General features: G+C 50.1%; 1 protein-coding gene across 6 annotated transcripts; it reads right to left on the reverse strand.

Annotated features, from left to right (window-relative positions):
• Positions 1–304: 304 nt before the first annotated feature.
• Positions 305–18578, reverse strand: EIF4G1 (eukaryotic translation initiation factor 4 gamma 1; the record flags this gene model as incomplete). 6 transcript variants are annotated; one of them, XM_084231310.1, is made up of 32 exons in its annotated part: positions 18230–18578; positions 17846–17932; positions 17296–17316; positions 16525–16701; positions 16189–16288; positions 14966–15078; positions 14061–14153; positions 13782–13848; positions 12686–13498; positions 12347–12435; positions 12076–12253; positions 11853–11986; positions 11594–11752; positions 11255–11440; positions 10873–11070; positions 10499–10645; positions 10043–10279; positions 9737–9841; positions 9459–9618; positions 9153–9253; positions 8470–8572; positions 8097–8199; positions 7638–7870; positions 7385–7503; positions 7088–7260; positions 6662–6787; positions 6410–6491; positions 3815–3913; positions 3564–3698; positions 3345–3426; positions 3061–3201; positions 305–489 (listed from the first exon to the last, which is right to left on the reverse strand). In XM_084231310.1, exons 1-32 carry the CDS (start codon positions 18287–18289, stop codon positions 305–307), a joined length of 4806 nt encoding a protein of 1601 aa, XP_084087436.1. In that variant the 5' UTR covers positions 18290–18578. The 6 variants fall into 6 exon arrangements, with proteins under 6 accessions (XP_084087436.1, XP_084087435.1, XP_084087440.1 ...); XM_084231309.1 differs by having other exon boundaries at positions 11255–11443; XM_084231314.1 differs by lacking the exon at positions 17296–17316 and having other exon boundaries at positions 16189–16258.

Here is an 18578-nt window from a genome sequence, read left to right on the forward strand (position 1 = left end):
AGAAAATAAAAAAGGACCCCAGGGGCAGGCGGTGGTGCCCCCCCCAAGACACACCAAATTTCAAGACTTTATATATAATATATCTCTGTGCCCCAGGGGAAGGAGAGGGACACCTGGCAGCATCCTGGAGGGGGGCCCCAGGCAGCCCCAAGCCATCCTGCCTCTTCAGCCACTTTATTAGCTCAGACACATCGCACTACAGGCACCCACTGCCACAGCTGCTGCCGCCCCACCCTGCAGTCCGGGCAGCTGGCCGGGCCATCCGAGTGTCCATGGGGCTCCACGTCCCCGGCCCCACCCGCCCTCAGTTGTGGTCAGATTCCTCCTCCTCTGCCTCACGAAGCCACTTGAAGAAGGCTGTGACTGATTTAAGGGCCACACCCTTGCCCTGCTGCTCAGCGGGGTCCTTGCTACTCTCCCAGCTATAGAAGGCATCCTCCTTCACCACGTCCTCGTCGTACAGAGCATCAAAGAATGTCCGAAGCAGGTCTATAAGCAGACAGCACATAGTTAGAGGCAGGTTACCTAGTCACCCATCCCCGCTCCACTGCCGAAACAAGGCCCTGACCTGCCATCCTGACACCTGCGTCTATCTTTCCTAGGTCTCTAACAAAATGCTAATTTCATGATAGTAAGTGTCTTGAGTGCAGGACTAAGTCACCTGGCCTCACCTCAGCAGCTTCAAATTTCTCCACTCATGATACATTTAATGGGCAAAGCTATAAGCAGAATTGGTACTGATGAATTTGGGGAGTCATACAAGTTTCAGATGTATCACAACAACGGTCAAGAGTAAATCAGAATATTCACTGACCCCCATTACAGAGCCTCATAAACTCGAAATTCCTTACTTTCCACACATCTCCTAAACATACCTACCTTCTCCTGCCTTGACACTTTTATGTGTGCTACACCCTTCGCCAGGAACATCCTTTTTCTTATCATCTACCTATAATTATTCCAAGATTCCATTCTGCCCCTGGCTGACCTTCTCTCTCACCCGCCCCTGGCTACTACTAGTGAGTCTTCCACTTGTCTTATCACCCTTGAACACAGACTATCCCATTCCCCACCCTGGACTCTCAGTCTTTCCAACTTTACATTCCTAAAAACAAAAGAAAGCAAAAGCAGTGAATACATTTCTTCTGAATTAAGAAATGAACAAAGCATAGGATGAAGGAGTTCAAGGCTGGATGAAAACTTTTGACTGACTGAGCCATCTCTGAGAAGCTATAAGCCAGAATGTTTCTCAGGACACGCACAACTTCAAATCCACATTTGCCGCCTATGGAGTCATCCTGCAGCAATGGCAGCACATGGTCATTTGTCCCCAAACTTACAGTCCAAATCCCAGGCACATCCACCCTGGGGACTTCATACAATCAATTACCCTCTCTGCTCTGTAATTTCAAGCCCAAGTTTCTCCCATCTAAACACAAAAGGTCTCCTTTACAACCACTAATGTTTCAGTCAAACAAAAGATTTTTGTCTTTCAACAGAGATTAACTGAACTCAAAGATTTTTGGTCTATACTTGTTTTCTTTTATTCCTGTCTCAGCAGAGTATTAGTCCTTTCCAGGACAGATTCTGCCACTCTGCTGCTCCAAATACTGTTTCTGCTAGGGTAGCCTCCGTGTTTTTATACTCAAGTGGCCCTTAATTTTGGGGTCTGCTCCTATGGAACTCTCAAGTAGAGTCTAGAATAACTATTTCTTCACACCTAGAGTCACTCAGCCCTCTTTGCTCATAGAATCCTGCTTCCTATGGCCCTTACATGGGGGTCCTGCACCTTCATCACTCTCCCTAGAGCAATACCGTATCAACTGGTACTTGTGCCAGCAACTCACAGATCAGTCTCCACAGCCCTGACCTCCATACATGAATTCTGATACCTAGTTATCGACCTGACATTTCTGATCAATGCCACCTAGAGACTGCAAACTCAATGCAACCAAACTCAATTTGATCCAGTGTTCCTTACTGCCCATCTAATGGTAGCACAGTGTCACCCCACCTGCCAAAAACATCCTGGAAGTCATATATGACCTTCTGATTTCTCATCACCCCCTCTCCAGGCCAGTGTGTATCTTCGATCTGCCTACCCTCTCCCATTCCCCATTGCTAACAGCAAGGCTGCGCCCACTACCAACACACTCATGATCTACTGATCTTCTCACATTCAAATTCACCCCTTTCCAAACCACTATTCTAAAGGCCAGGATGATCTAAAAACTAAAAATATATTTTTACTCCTTGCTTAAAATACCACAAAGACCTTTTCCTGCCCTCAGACTCAAGCTCAAAACTCTACCCATGGCTTATGCAGCCCTGTAGGACTGGCCCGTGTTCATTTTTCTAGCCCCATCTTGCCTCACATACCCTGAGGTGGCTGTGCTCTCTCACTCCGCACTTCCTTCAACAGTTTTAACCTTGTATCGAGTTCTTTAGCCCAGGGCCTTCCTTTACAGTTTCAAGTGCCCTCCTCTCTCACTTGTCATTTAGCTAATTCCCACTTATTACCCTCAAACTAGGGTGTACACCCCCAGAGAGCAGCCTGCAGGAGCTATCTTCCAACACTCATCATCTCTCAGTTACTAACTCCACACCACCATGGCAACTGTGCTTGACGTATTCACTGCTAATATCCCAGTATCCTAACCCGCACCTAATTTGCTGGATGGAATATCTTAGGCTAGTTAACCTAAGTCCCAGTCTCACAAAAGGGGGTAAAACCAGCTACTCTAAACAATATGTGAGAATTAAAGGAAGCATAGAAAGACCATTTCAGCCCTGTGCCAGGGGAAATGTGATACTTGTAAAATGTCAGTATTGATCACCTCTGCACTCCCGGCATCTATAAGTTGGAAAGACACAAAACAGGGAGTTATCAAGGCTGAATCTAACTCCTTCCATTTGTAGGCAAGGAAATGCACACAGGGAGGGAGGCATTTGGCTCTCCAATAACCACCCACCTTTCTGGGGTTGACACCCTTGTGCGACTGTCCCCTACTATCTGGCAGTTCCTCCACCCTAGCCCCATCCCTGCAGCCTGGCTCTTACTGGCAGGCTGTTCTAAGGTCACTACAAGGGCCTGGAGGGCATAGAGCGCCTGCAGCTCCTTCTGCTCATCACACAGGTATTTCTGTAGCAGTTTCGCTCGCGCTTTCAGCACCGAAACATCCACTCGAAGGGGAGTCTCAACTATAAAGGAAAAAAACAGGGATAAATGGAATAATACACCCTCAGCCTGATTCAGAAGTAGAAGGCAAAGACCCAAATATCCCTCCTTCCATTTATGTGTCAGGCCCACCCTTGCCCCGCACCATCTCCTTGGCTCCTCTTACAGATAATTGCAGAATTGCAGACAGTTGTCATGAGGACTCGAACGAATGTGTTGGATGCTACCTGCTGCTCACTCAAGTTGGCCTATAGAGGAGAAATAAATGGAAAGTTCTGAATTGTGCCCAGAAGTCTCCACTCTTGCCGTCCTATCTACCCCCTGCCCCCGTATCAAGAACTTGATCTCCTTTATCCTTCCCGCCCAACGAGCAGGAGAAACATACCTCTATCCAATCCAATATCCGCTGATCACTGCTGCCCTCCTTCAGCAGCTTCTCCAGCTGCCTGCTCAGCTCCTCAGAGGACAGCAACCTCTGGCCAGGGGCTTCTGACTCCTCTCCCAGGGTATAATCCACCTTCTTCAAGTAAAAAGACCCAGAGTCAAGAGTTAAGGGCACCACATGAGTGAGATAAGGAAAGAGAAAGAAGACTGGCCAGCCCCAAAAGCTAGAATTAACCTAACCCAGCTGCAAACCTGATCAGCAATGAATGCACCAACATCCTGGCCTTCAGGTAGAAATTCCTTCCAGCCAAGTCCAGCCTCTCGCCACAGCATCCCCACTTTTTTGGGACCCTGGAAAATGTAAGACCAAATCAGCAACCCTCTCTCTCACAGAAAGTCTAAGGGCTCCATAAAAGTCATCCAGTAAGTATTTACTGAATGCCTACTAGGTGCCTGCTAAGGGCTCAGGATGCCATAGAGATATCTAACAGGCGCAGTCCCTCCAGACCTCAGTCAACCACTCAAACTCAAATCTACCATGGTGCTATGAGATTTGGCATGGGTAGGGGGTGGGGGAGAAATAAAGAAAACGCTACAGGGAACAATCTTAGAGTCTCTAGGAAAGACATCCACTAGCTTTCGCAGGATTCTTAAATCACCAGGCCACAAAAGATAAACAACCAAATCCAAATATTTCAATCCTAGTCTTACACTCTTATCATTTCTCTTCCTCAAACACCTTTACTTTAGGAACAATATCAAATGCTATGGGAGAGCACAAATCCTAACTAGTATACATAACTGGCTCTCCAGTCCAGAAAATTTCAGAAAGATAAACACTGCCCACTCCACCCTAAACACAAACCAGAAATCCACACACAAAGAGCAAACTGAGTCCACTTTCTTTAAGAGACACTGAAGGCATCACTCTTTCATAACAGATATTCACAATGACAATCCACTACAATTATTATTATAATAATGGTTTGCAAATTTTTCAATCAGTTTGCCGATTTTAAAGATGCCTATTTGGTCACATTTTAACACACTCAAACTGAGGTGTCGTCTCACAGTTGATGTTGTGTCTCAAAAAGATTGCCATAAATTTCTCCTTCGTTAGAAGTATATAAAATATCCTCCAAGCTACGGCATCTAAAATGTGATGGAAAACAAATATAGTTCAATGTTTTTTTTGTTTTGTTTAAAAAAAAAAATTTATTTATTTATGCATACAAGAACTGGGGTACAGGCCAGATGTGCGGTGGAGGGGGGTGTGTGTGTGTGTGAGAGAGGATTCACCAGAGACAAAGCCGGAAACAGAAATAGGTGGACTGGGGCCTCCCAGGTGGTGCAGTGGTTGAGTGCTGGGTTACAAGGCTGCCCACAGCCTCTGCAGCACCAGTTCGATCCCCGGCTGCTCCCCGGCCACCGGAGGATGGTCCCACATGGCGCGCAAACCTCTCCTGCCGCCTGCTGCTCCCCTCAGCAGTGTACCTCGGTCCTTCTGCCTGCTCTGCTCTCCGCTCTGGCTCTGGTGAATTTTCTCTCACCCTCCCGCGCTTCTGACTGTACCCAGTGCTTGCATAAATAAATAAATAAATCTTTAAAAAAAAAAAAAATAGGTGGACTGACTGAAATACACTGGCATCTATAAGTTGAAGAGACTGAGTTGCTGAGGGGAGCAACAGGAGAGACAGGAGAGGTCTACTATGCCTTGTGGGTTAGCACTCTGGCCGGGGCTCGAACTTGTGTTGCAGTAATTTCAGATGGCTTCACAATACTGACACTTAACCCCTTGCGCCACGCGGGGAGGCCCAATGTTTTGTTTTTAAACAAATTATCCCAGCACACATTTCTGCTGAAAAAATTTAACCTGACACTGGAAGAACAATTCCTTTTATTTTTAAGTGTCATCCTCTAGGTTCTAAAGAGCTGACCTCTTTTGAAATTGTACCTACCAACCTCTCACTACCACTGAGTACCATGCCCAATTTGCTTTCCTCATCTTTTCACCTTTACACCTGGCTAATCACCAGCTCAACTTTTACAAAAACAGCTTTAGTGCCCTTCCTGGAACGTTCCATTTTTTACAAAAACAGGTATAGTGTCCTTCCAGGAAAGCTTTCTGTCATAAACATTATCATTAGACATATTTGCAACCTCAAGATACTTATGGGACTACATTTCACCTACTTTCATACTTTCAATCTTTATTTTTATTTTGCTGTTACTCACTTTTTTCCTCTTTCTACTTGTTTCCTAACTGTTTCATTTACCACTATATTCCCAGTAGCTAGCATGGGATGTTTAAACACTGATAGGTGAAAGAATGAATGGATCAGGGCCTTCCTGGTGGCCTAGGGGCTAAGTCTCAGTGCTATCACCGCTATGGCCTGAATTCGATCCCACATATGGCGCAGCAGACATCTATCTTATGCAATGCTCCCCTTAGCAGTATATTTCAGTATATCTGCCTGTTCTGCTCCCTACTCTGTCCCTGATGAATCATCTCATCCCCTGTACCTCTGGCCTACACCCCAATTCTTCTACACACATACAAATAAATAAATAACCAGAAAAGTTATATATTTTTTTAAAAAGTGAGTGGATCAATCAATCAAGTACAGGTCTAGAATCTTAAGATTCCCATTTTCCTAAGAGTTCTCTTCATGGTCTGAGGGAGACTGCCAGGACAGCCTCAACATTTCCTCTCCCCCATACCAGCAAAGTAATACCATCACCCCATGCCTCCAGAGACCATGAGGTTTCAGAGTTCACCACAAGCAGCCACAACCACATGGTATGAAGAGCAGTCCTGAACACATTACCCCTGAAATGCTCACTCACCAAGCTTTTGCATAAGAGTCCCAAGATCTCTAGCAACAGGGAAGCAGCTTTGCCCAGGGGTTTCAAAGGTTTTGTAATCTCTCTAAAAGAATAGGGGAGAAGAAATTCAGTTGATAGCCTCTACAGCCCCTCAGAACACTACTCCATCCCCTCCCAAATCCAAGCATCTAACCAGCCATACATACCTCTTTCTCTTCCTCCCTGCCTTCACCCTGTCTTTACCTCCCCCGATTTTCACCAAAGGAGTCTTACCTGAACAGTTCCCCCATGGGCACCCCACCCTCCTGCAGAATGGGTGTTATTAGTTCTGCTAGGTAGAGCCACACGTGGGGTATGTCAATTTCCATTTCTTCAACGATTTCCAGGATATCATACAGCCTTGCAAAGAGAACTCAAAGTCAGGACATACTGGGAAAAACAAGCCAGGCCCTCCACTCCTTCTGGGGCAAAATAGCACAGCTAAAGGATCAGCTGTGGTTCCTTCTTAAGAACATTTCTTAAACATGGGGCAATTAATCCCAATATAAGGCCAACTTCTTGTCCTTAGATGGTTCATCCCCATCTTTGCCAAAAGTTAGTGACCACCAGCACGGCTGAGAAGCCTATATACTCCATGGATACCACAAAAGAAATTTGTGGGTACATGAAAGGGGAAGGTTCACAGAAGCCCAGTCATACCCTCGGTAGTACTGGGCAAGAGAGAGGTGCCCAGCACAGAGCAATTGGTGCAGCAGTCGTCCCATGTGCTCACGAGCAGTGGCGGTGCGCTCCAGGGTGGAACCGATACCATGCCGCACAAAGATGAAGAGCAAGGAGGGTGAGGCCAACTCCTGCACACACTGCACTGCCTCCTGCAGGGGGCGCACAGTAAAAGAGGGAGAGCTGTCACCCGCACAGACCCAACCAACCTATCAGCATGGGTATCTCCCTGCCCACTCTGCCATCACTCAGCCAAGCCCCTCAACCCCTACTTACTTTCATGTCATTGAGATGGAGATATTCCTCAATGATAGCCTTGGATTTCTTCTCCATTTCCTCCTCAGACAGTGTGGCCTTTGTGGGGCTCACTGGGGGCAAGGTAGCTTCTCGTTTCACTGAGGGGAGAAAAAAAATGTAAGAGTCTCTTCAGTCCACGTCTTCCCAGCAAACACGATCTGGAGCTCTTAAGACTGTCTAGAATCTGGTGAGCCCCAAACCACCCCACACCCTTCCTTTCCCAGTCCCTCACCAGCATCCCGCCCACGGTCCCGATCCTCCGTGAGGCTTGCTGCCTTCCGCAGCCCCTCAGGCTGGGAGGGCCGCTCTCTACTCCGCTCTTCTACTTCCTTGCTAAAGCTCCGCTTGGTGGCAGGTGTCCGTGCACGATCAAGTCGGTCCCCACGGTCACCTCCCCTTTCACTCCGGTCTAGGCGGTCTCCCCGGTCCCCAGCCTTTTCACCTCGTTCCCGGCTCAAGCTACTCCTGCAAGAGACAGGTATACTGTCACTCACCTATGGTGCCCCAGGCTGCTCTGGTGGAACTATCCAACACACTGACCAACTGTCAGGTCTGGTTTCTGGCATCAGGAATATGCCCCAATCTCAGTCAAGGGCCCTGGGCATTACAGGTATGAGGAGTCCTATGGCAACAGTGGAAACCCAATCACAGTACCCTCAGGATAAAGAACAAAGACACCCAGGAAACTCACCTCTGTACCACACGCCTGTTATCTGTGCTTTCTGTAGGTACTGTTTGCTGGAGGGCTGAGAAGCGATTCACGGTACTAGTAGCTGGGCGAGCAGCTTCAGATGCTGACAAAATAAAAAGCAAATTATTCTTCTTACTTTCTTATATCCTATCATCTACTTGCCAGTTCAGGACACTTGCTCCTAGTTCCAGCATTAACGTAGTTAATTCCCTAATCTGAATGAAGTACACATGTCCTATAAGCTGACACATCTAACCCACACCTCTCATATACCTAACCACTCTGTACTGAAAACGTCACACGTCGACAAGGAAGGCTCTGCCCTCAAGAGCACTGATTAATAACCATCCACTGTTTACAGAGACCTCCATACCTGCGTCTGAGGGCTTGGCTGCTGAGCCTCCACTGCTGCCTTTGCCCCAGCTCATTCGCCCTCCAGGTGCAAAGAGCTGGTTGTTTGAATCAATGGATCCAGGCTGAGGGAGGAAAGGAAGAGGCAGGGAGGGGTCTTATTGGCCAAAGCCCCCAGTCAGCACCACCACACACAGCTACACAGTAACAAATGACCTAGACCAGAGACTGAGCAAACTTTTCCTGTAAAGGATCAGACAGTATCTTAAGCTTGCAGGCCTACCATTTCTATTTCAACTACTCAGTTCAGTCACTGTAACACAAAAGCAGTCACAGACAGTACACTTAAAGAGAATGGCTGCAGTTAAATATCACGGACACTAAAGTTTATTTAACTTCGTATCATTCACTCTTTGATTTTCATCAATTATTAAAAACGTTAATAAACATTCTTAGCTCGTGAAAATGGGTCCGATCTGGTGAGCATGTAAGTTTGCTGACCACTGGCCCAAACCAATCTGAATATACCCCTCCCTTCCCCCCAGAGTTAGAAGTCCCATGTCTAGCAATCTAACCAGTTAGTCTACCAGAAAATTCAGCTGTCAACCCCGACAAGTGAGGGAACTATGACTCAAATCTATGCTGTTTGAGCCCCCTTCACCTTCCCATCACTACCATCACCCCCTCCAATACACATACCCTTACCTTTGTGATCTTGGTGAGTCGTGAGGTGTCAATAGGACGGCTGCCCTTGCTGATGGGAACTGTGTTCCAACCACCATCATCCACAAGTGGAAGGCCACGGTCTGGGACAAAAGGAGAACACATTGGAATTGTGAGTAAGTTTCCACAGCCCTATCCCTCTGGGCAGCCCCGAGTCTTCCTTCCTCAGATCCTCAGTTCCATCACCAGGTCTCAGTGGCCCAGACACGTGGCACTAACAAAGAGGTCATCAGTGGAAAAGCACAATCCCTCACACTGGCCCCTCCTTAATCTCAGCCTCAAACTCACTGATGGGTGGGCCTGGAAGGCCACCCCGACGCTTGTCGCTGCCCTTGGCCATGAGTTGCTGCACTTTAATGTGTTCTCGATGCTCTTCCATCTCAGCCTCCTTGTGGATCTGGTCAATGGTCTTGGGACCCTGGTCACCTCGGCGTGGAACCCAATTACTCTGTGAGGACAGGAGGCCAGTCGTAAGGCACTTGTGTCGGCCTGACAGGCAGTGTCAGGAAGCAGGGGGTTGGGGATCAGAGACAGCAGACTAGAAGCAGGAAGAAGGCAACACATACCCGTCGCAGATCTAGCACATCTTGCAGCATAAAGCGAATTCGGGATGAAGTCTTCTTTTCCTTAATGATTTTCTCCATCTGCTGGAAATATTGATCCATTCGGGGCTACAAAGAAGCAAAGGCTTCAAATCAGTAATTTCCAATACTTTACCTCCAGCTGTCTGTCTCTGCCCCTCCTCAGGCCCCCAACTCCACATTGTGGCTCAATCGTCCAGGCACAACACCCCACAGTCCGGCAAGTTGTTTGTAGGCAAACAGCAACTCCACACACCTCAGCCAGCTCCCGCCCCCAGCCCAGGGCCCTACCTTGGCTTTCTCGAAGTCCAGGTCTTTGCCAATGGTGGTGAGCAGACGGCAAAGGCATTCAAGGGACTCTTCATCATGGTTCTTAAGTAGCTTAACCACGCAGTCGTGCATTATGGCCTCAGTCAACATCTTCAGCTTGAACAGCTCCCCGATAAACTTGATGTTCCCCAAAGAACGCCGCCGGGCTATGTCCCGAGCTTCCTCGAGCTCCTCCTTCAGGCGCCCCCGCTCCTCTGCCTGCCGCCACAGAACAGAGATCACGTCAAAGAGATGCCCAGCATTCAGCTGAATTCCTTCCTCTGCTCTCTGGGCTTCTAAGCTTAGCAGTACACATACCTGTCCTAAGGCAGAGGAAATGGCCGAACACCCCTAAGTCTATCCCAACCCTCTATGATCCCAAATTCTACAGCTGAGCAGCATCTGAGTGGGCAGTGGATTTGGTGGGTTTTCTCTCACCGTGGCAGCTTCATCCATCTCTTTTTGCTTCTTCTCAAAAACCTCATCATCATCTTTGTCTTTTTCAAACTCCTTCTGACATCGATTCAACAACAGTTTTCGGAAGTTCACAGTCACTGTTGGCTTTTCTGTAGTGGGCACCTTCAGCTGTGCGTCAGAGAGAAATATCATACTCAGACCAGTTCAGGGCAGGGCAGACCCTCCATGCAACTTTAACTATCTGACCCAGGAATAACACCCACCCCAGCTCTGCCTCCCCCCTCCAGCTACCATCAACAGACCAGGCTGGAGGAGAACCAAGACGCTGGACTTAAGGAGTCTCAGGAATAGTGAGAAGCTAGACCCCCAACTTTTAAAAAACAGTGCAAACTAACCGCCATGAGGCAACGGCACATGTTGGCATAGGCCACAGAGAAATTGGGCTCTGAAATGGCCTTCTCGAAGATGAGGTCAATGACCCCTTTGAGGCGTTCCTCAGTGTCAATGGCCAGCTGTGTCACCTGCTTCATCAGCTGCTGGAACATCTGGGGTGTCAGCTTATTCAGGATGGAGCGCACCCTGCGGAACAGGTCCTAGAGGGAAGCGGGGACAGAGAAGACAGGATCCAATAAAGTTCTCAGAAGAGGCCAGTGGGAAGAACAGAAGAGGGCAGGCAATGGGGACTTAAGTAGATGCCAATAAGGGTGGGCAGAAGCAAAGAACACAAAGTTGGCCTTGGAGAAAAGGATGGAGACCAAAAGCAGAACTTGCCAATACCTGGGTTTTGCTGCCATCAGCATCCTCTTCCCCTCTGTCCTTATCAGCTGCCGTCCGCTTGCTGCTGGGTTTCCAGGCCTTCTCTGCTTTGTTCAGTTTTATATCTTCAGTCATTAACACTGTGGCAATGATCTTGCGTGGTTCCTTTCGGAGGCCGGGCTGAGAGCGTCGGGTTCCCAAACCAGCCTGCTAAGCAAGCGGTGAGGACAAAGAGGACACAGGACTAGTGAGCGCAACTTGTCATACCACTACCGCACATCTCCAGGGCAGACTTCTCCCCTCCCCCAACGAGAGACCAAGGCATCACCATCATGCCCCCTTATCCATCTGCCCACTCACCGGCCCTCGGGGCAGCTCCCCACCTGGCCCACCCCTTGGGGGCCCACGGCTGCCAAGGGCTGGTCGGCCAAGGTTGGCAAAGGATGGAGTGAAGTCTGGGCCACAATTTATGCCTGAAAGCCTAGTAGGATCCAGTGGTCGCAGTGGTGTTTTATTGGCCTGCAAAGAGGATAAGGAAGACATCAGAAACAGGCCTACTGATCACTACCCTCAGACTCCTCCCCAGCCAGGTGCCCTCCTCCCACTATAGCCTACCAACCTTATCCAACACCACATCAGTGATGTGGGGCAATCCCTCTGGCTTCTGCATACTGGCAAAAATGAACTGAAAGCCAAGCAGGAATTCACGGTCATAGCGCTTTTTCTCCTCAAGGTTTAGAGGTTTCCACTGATCTGTAAGGAAGACAGGGTGAACTACTCATACTGCTGTCTTCTGGCATCCTGACAATAATATACTCTTTTTGAGTGTCCCTTCAGCATACCTGACTTATATTCATACTTCTGTTCCCCGGGCTGGATGTTCTCGGCATTGTGAATTTTGTCTTCCTTTGAGTCCCAGGTCTCATCTGCCTCCTCAGGCCTTGGAAGCACACTGCTGCCTTCAGGCTCTGGGCCTACAGGAGGCGGCTGATTTTCCACCTCTGGTATTCCGGGGGTCCCCTGGAACCAGAGGATGTTCCGTTTTGGTTGCAATATGACCACTGCTTCATACGCAAAGTCTGCCCTCTCTCTCATTACTATCTGCTCCCTTACCTCCTTGAAGGCATCTAGAAGATCTCCAACAGTCTCCTTCTTGTTGAGCTCCTTAATTTTCCGTCTCCTCTTTGGCACAGATACTGCCACTATTTAGCAGGGAAATAAAAGGAGTGGGAATAAGTTAAGGAGTACCCCTACCCCTAGGAAAATACAAGCAGCAGCCTCTGCAGTACGTTCTCTTCGTATCACTCTCTCAACTTAAAATTCCTCAATCTAGTGCACAGCTTCTATCACGGGGCTTCTCTGACCTAGACCCAATGGCATAAATGGGAGATCCATGGAGAGCGAACCATACCCTCCAGTCTGCCCCACCTCCACCATCCAGCCTTGCCTTACCTTGGGTGGCTGCTGCGGCCTCCAAATTTTGGGACTGGTGGGCTGGGACAGGGGTGCTCTCTGGGGAGAGCAGTTCCTCTCCTTCCTTCTCACCCTCAGTCTCTCCTGAGTCTCCTCCTCCTTCTTCCTCTTCCTCTATTTCCTCCTCTGGAGTAGGGGAAGTAGCTGGAGGAGCCACAGTTGGAGTGGCAGAGAGGACAGTGGCAGGAGCCACTGATGCCGTATCTTCCTTGGCCTGCTCCTTTGGCTCACTGACTGGGCTTAAGTCCACAGCTGGTGGCGAGGGGGCTCCGTTGAGCAGTTCCTCGGGTTGGGCAGTTGGAGCAATGGGCACCGGGGATTCAGAGAGACAAGCTGGGGGAGGGAGAGGGGCAAGTTCTGGGCTCGACTCCACCTCTGGTTCCAGATCCTCAGATGGGACTGTGCCATTAGGCTCAGGAAGAATTTCCACCTTCTGAGGTGCCAGAGGAGTGGGAACCTGGAGAGAACTAGAAGAGAACTCAGAATCTGGCATTGGTTTGGTAAGTGTCACTTCTACTTCCAGTATGGGTTCAGCGAGGGGAGTGGGTTCTGGAGAGAGACAATATGGCTCCCCAGTTTCACGGGGTATGGGGGCTGATTCTTCTACAGGTATCATCCCCGTTGTCATAGTGTCCCCAGAGAGGATTGTGAGATTCGGCTCAGATCCCGGTTCCAAGATTGGGGGTGGTGATGGGGTTGGAGAAGGCGATGAAGGCTGGGATTCTGAAGGGCTATGCTCTGGGTCAGGCAGCCCTGGACGGCCCCCAATGATTGCTCCCTGCGATCGGTCATCTGCAACACAGGAAGAATGAGTAATTAAAGGCAAGTCTTCACTGCTGCTGCTCTTCCTCCTCTCAACCATGGTAGATATATTCCCATATTAGCACCCCCAAACATAATCTCTCCTAACCTAAGCTTTCCCCCTTCTCACCCCAAAATCCAATCCACCCTCAAAATACCATTATCGGAAACCTAAGTCATTTTTCTCTGGCACCCAGTTCAAGCCACTGCCTCAGCATTTTAAAGTGTCACATTCCTGTTCCCCATTAAAGCACTGCCCCACCTGCCTACTTACCTGGCCGGACAACGACAGCAACCTGGGGTGTCTCCCCATTAGCTTGAGGCTCCAGACCACCTCCCGTCTGCAGGACACAAAGGATTACCAAGTTTGCCCTGAAGAGTCCCACAACCCTTCTTTACTTAAAGCCGTTTCTATACTTAAGCACTGCCTAGAAATCCAGGGAAGCAGAGAATAAATCCCTTATTGAAAGGAAAGAACAAGGGACTTGGGAGTCCAGGGCAGATCAGTCATCCCAGCCAGGAAGGACATCACGCGTAAAAGTGCAAACATTACCTGGGGAGGGGTGGGTGTAGAGGCGGTACGGGCCCCAGACATGATCTCCTCCGTGATATCCTTCCCTCCTTGGTTTGGATCTCGAATTCGGATCTGGGGAAAGAAAGCTACAGGATGAGTGGGAAGCAGGAGCCCGCCTCTCCACCCTGCCCCACTCTTAAGACTCCAGGCCAACCCCCCCACCCCCACTGGGAAGCAGGTGGGGTGGGTGCCAGAAACCCCATGAGTTCTACTGTCAACCCATCCAGCTGCTCTTTAGTCCCTGCCCTAGCCGCCACCCCTAAGAGACCCTTGACCTCACAGAGCAGGCTTGTACATCACAATGCCCCTCCCTCCCTCATCCCTGCCCTGCCAGTAGTCCCCATGTCAGTGGCTGCACACCCTGGGAGCCCAGGACCCCTATCTAGCGCCCATCCGGCTCACTTGTGGCTAGTCTGCCTGATCTCTGGGGGCAGGGCCCAGATCCAGTGGGTGGAGCCAGGGTGACTCAGCGGCTTCCCCAGCCCTGGCACCCTATTCTGGGCACCACGCCCAGGGCTTGAGGACTGAGCAGAGGCGGAGGCCTCAAGAGCTTCCAGGACTGAGGGGTGAGGGGGTGGGGCCACAGAAAACAAACCATTTCCAAGACAAGCCACCAGAAACTGAAAACCAAATTCAAATCTTATGGACCCCCAGAGCCCACATCTCTTGGGAATTTCCCCACTAGCCACTTCAGTCTTCTAATGAGCTGCTTCTTCACTGAAATCACAGCACCTCACGAAGAACCTGAGTACTTCACAGATCTCCATTCTTTGCCCACTCTCAGCCGAAGAGCTGCTTCCTCAACTTCCTGCTCCCTGACCCACAATGCGCCTGACCTTGATTCTCCCGTTTCCCAGATGCCCCAGTCCCTTGCTGCTACTCACCGTCTTCCGCTCCCTCCTGGGAGCAATCTGGGGTGGCTGGTTCATCAAAACGGGAGCGGGGGCCACACCAGTGGGAAACTGCTGCACACCCTGGGCTGGGTAGTAGGCGCCAGCTTGGGGTAGGAGTGAGGGGACACACAGGAAGAATGGTGGCAGCGTCAGGGCCCAGCCATATACGAATGCCTACTCAAACACCTCCCACTCCAGAACCTCTCATCACCCTCAGCCGGTCCCTTGCCCTGCCCCACCCTCCTCCCCAAGGGAATTAGGTGTCTGTCAAAGCTGGGGAACCAGTCTGAATTGCATTTACAAGAATTCCTCACACTGACACACACACACCCCTTGCAGACAGGCACTCCTTCCCCACCACACACAAGCGACAGGCCTCATGCCTATATTTCTTCTACCCCATAACTAAGGCGTTATATGCACACTCTTCTCCCAGCAACCCATACACAGACGCTGAGGAAGCAGCAACTACTTAACCTGAAACAGAATCAGGTCTCTGGCTAGGAAGGAGAAAGAGAGATTTACCAACCCTGTTCCACTCAACCTGAGTCTAGGTCCTATCTCCAGCCCTCTGCTAAGGGGGCAAGGAAACAAAAAGTGACACTACACGCTGGACCCAGAACGAAGAAAAATGCATTCCTTAAAGCAATGGTCTCCAAAATGGGATGCATTATTTAATCTCATCCATAATCTTCACTTGCTTTTGACTAGCCACTTAAGTGTGTTACTTGTCTACATTATGCAGATGTAGAAACAAACAAAAACATACGTGTATTAGAGGTACATACTCAAATTCTTCCTGATGATCAAAAAATTTTGGAAACCACTGCCATAAAGAACAGACTAATGCTTTCCTAGAATATAAATGAGAAACAGCTACAGAGACTTCCAAACCTATGTTACATGGGCTCCCCCCGACCATGGAATGACTGTCGCAGGGAATGTTTACTAACAGGACCTTGAACTGGAGCCTGATCCTCTATTACTTGGTACCGGGAGGACTTCAATTCTCACCAACAGGACAAAATAGTCTCCTCTCCCTGCCCCCTCCCCACCCCACCCCAAATACATATTAGGCACCACCCAATTCCCATACCATCTAACCCTATCGCTTTTTGGACCAAGAGACGAGACTGGAAAACGTTTTGGGAATTAGTTGATAAATTTAGATGCTCCCTGGAACTCTTTCTCACCTGACTCCCTCCCCTGCTTACCGTAGGTTCCAAACTCTGTAGGGCTTGCACCCGGATAGAAACTTGGGGCTCCTGGTTGCACAGGATACTGCTGTGTCGGGACAACATATGTGGAACGCCCCTGGTTGAGGGGGGGAGGGGAAGGGAGGAGAAGGGGAGAAAAGGAATTGAGGGAACTGTGAGTACCTTATCAGACTGCAAAGAGAATGTAAGGCAAGACAGGACAAGCCAACTCTGGGCAATGACCAGAAGTTCCACCTCTGGAAAAGAGATGGGACTGGAGGGTCAGGGTGGGGGAGGTGAGGTTTGGGGTACAATAGGTTCTGTGGCTTCCAGCCCCCAAGTATCCAGCCTCACCTGTCCAGGGATGTAGTAGGCCCCCTGGGAGGCTGGGTAGGAGATCTGGGAAGGGATCATCATTACTTGGGATCCAGCAGGGTAGACATGGGCAGCTGGGCCAGGGCGGGCGGGGGCTGCACTCTGCACTCGGGAGGCTGCACTGCTCGGGGGCTGGGCACGGCTAGGGTAGAAGTGCTGTCAGGAGGGAGGAAGGCAATTTGGCATTGGGAAGGGGAAGAAGTAGACAGCAGAATGGGAGAGGACACTCCACAATGCCACTAGTCTTGAGAAGAGTACTTGGGACTTTGGCGCACAGGGACCAGCCTTTTTAAGACCCACTTGCCCAACAGATGGTTAAATGGCATCTTGTACTCACACGTGCCCTCTAAACTCAGGTATACACTTCGCACTCTGCATATGTTTAACCTTTCACTGCCATGCATACTCATGTCACCTCCACCAAGTTACCCCTCTGCAGAGGTTTCTAACACCCAGATACATCATGCCTAAGTAAGGTCCTTTCAGGCAACGCACTCCCCAACATGCACTGCTCCACCCTAAGGTTCCAAGGAGCTAACCACTAACATGCAACAATCTCCCAGTTCCCAGATACATGGCTCTGTAAGATTTAGCCCCTAACATGCATCAGCCAGTCTCAGAACAAGGGCCTAGACAGCAAACAAGTCCCCACCCTGAGGACCCCCGGTCTCTGTGCCTAGGCCCTGACTAGGGTCAAGGATAGTAAGGGTGAGACCAACAGAGGGTCCAGGATTAGTAAAGGAGTATTACCTGCAGAGACCTGAATCCTCCCTGAGAGCACATGGGACAGGAAAGAAGAGAATTATCCCCAAGGTGATGGGGAGCAGGGGAGGACGGGAAGTGGGGAAGAGAATGAAGGAAGGAGGACAAGAAGTTTCCCATTTAGTGAGAAGGATGCAGGGAACAGAGAAAGGCAAGAGGCAGCAGGCGTCTGTCTTGCCATAGTCCAAAGAAAAAGAAGGGAAGGAGAATGGAGCAATGGCAACTTCCCAGTGAAAGGAGGAAACAGGAAAGCAGGAATTGGCAGCAGGGCCCAAAGGCGGTGACTCCAATTCTCAAAGCACCAAGACCCCCTAGTAATGCCCCCCCCCCACCAGCTACAAACTCCCCCAAGGGGCTAGCCACCATAAGTAGGTAATCAACAGCGCAAAGTGCAGGGAGTAGCATGAAAGAACACAGAGCAACTGTCAGGAAATTGGGGCCAGGTACAGGGCGGCAGTTTCCATTCTAGGCCCAAACTGGCCTAAGCTTTCCATGGCTCCCACCCAGGCCCCCTACACCCCTCCCCACAGCCCCTCACCTGGCGGGGCTGAGAAGGCGTGTTCATTTGGGTCGCTTGTGGCGTATTGAACACCACCGGCGCTGTCTGCCCCGGGGGAAACGCTGGCTGAAGGGGGGGGAGACCAGAGTTCAGCAAGAGGGGAAACCCGGGTGGGGCAGAAACCCAAGCTGATGAAGTAGGGGGAGCAGGTTTGTGGCCAAAGCCTCAGCAGTTGGCATACCCCCTCCCCATAACAGTCCCTGGGAACAGCCTAGGGGCCCTGATTCAATTTGGCAGCAGGAAGCTGCACTTTGCCCTGACACAGATGGGGGTGGGAAAATCCAGAGGTTGGAACCTGTTCCTGACTGGCTGCCTGGTCTCCCCCGCCCCCACCCCAGTCTCTGCTAATTCCTCCCTAATTACCTGTGGGAGTCCAGGGGATGGGGCGGGTGGGGGGCCTGTGGGCTGTGGAGCTTTGTTCATTTCATTTGGTGCCACATCAGGGTCCCCCCAGCACCTGTTGGGAAAGAGTGGAGCTCGGAAAGGGGAAGGGATCCAAGCTTAAGGCAACAGGATTGGGGGAGGGGACGAAGCAAGGGTTGGGTCCCACACCTAGAGCCCCAGAGGCCTAAGCGGGTAAAGGAGCAAGGATGCAGCTTCTGTCCCCAGCACATTGTCAAACCCACATCACCTCCAGCCACCCCCCTGACCTGCTGAGAACAGTCCCTTCACTCACCCCCTCGATTAAGAATAAGTCCACGGTGCGGCCTAC

This window comes from Talpa europaea, assembly GCF_964194135.1.
Source record: "Talpa europaea genome assembly, chromosome: 4".
NCBI lineage: Eukaryota > Metazoa > Chordata > Mammalia > Eulipotyphla > Talpidae > Talpa > Talpa europaea.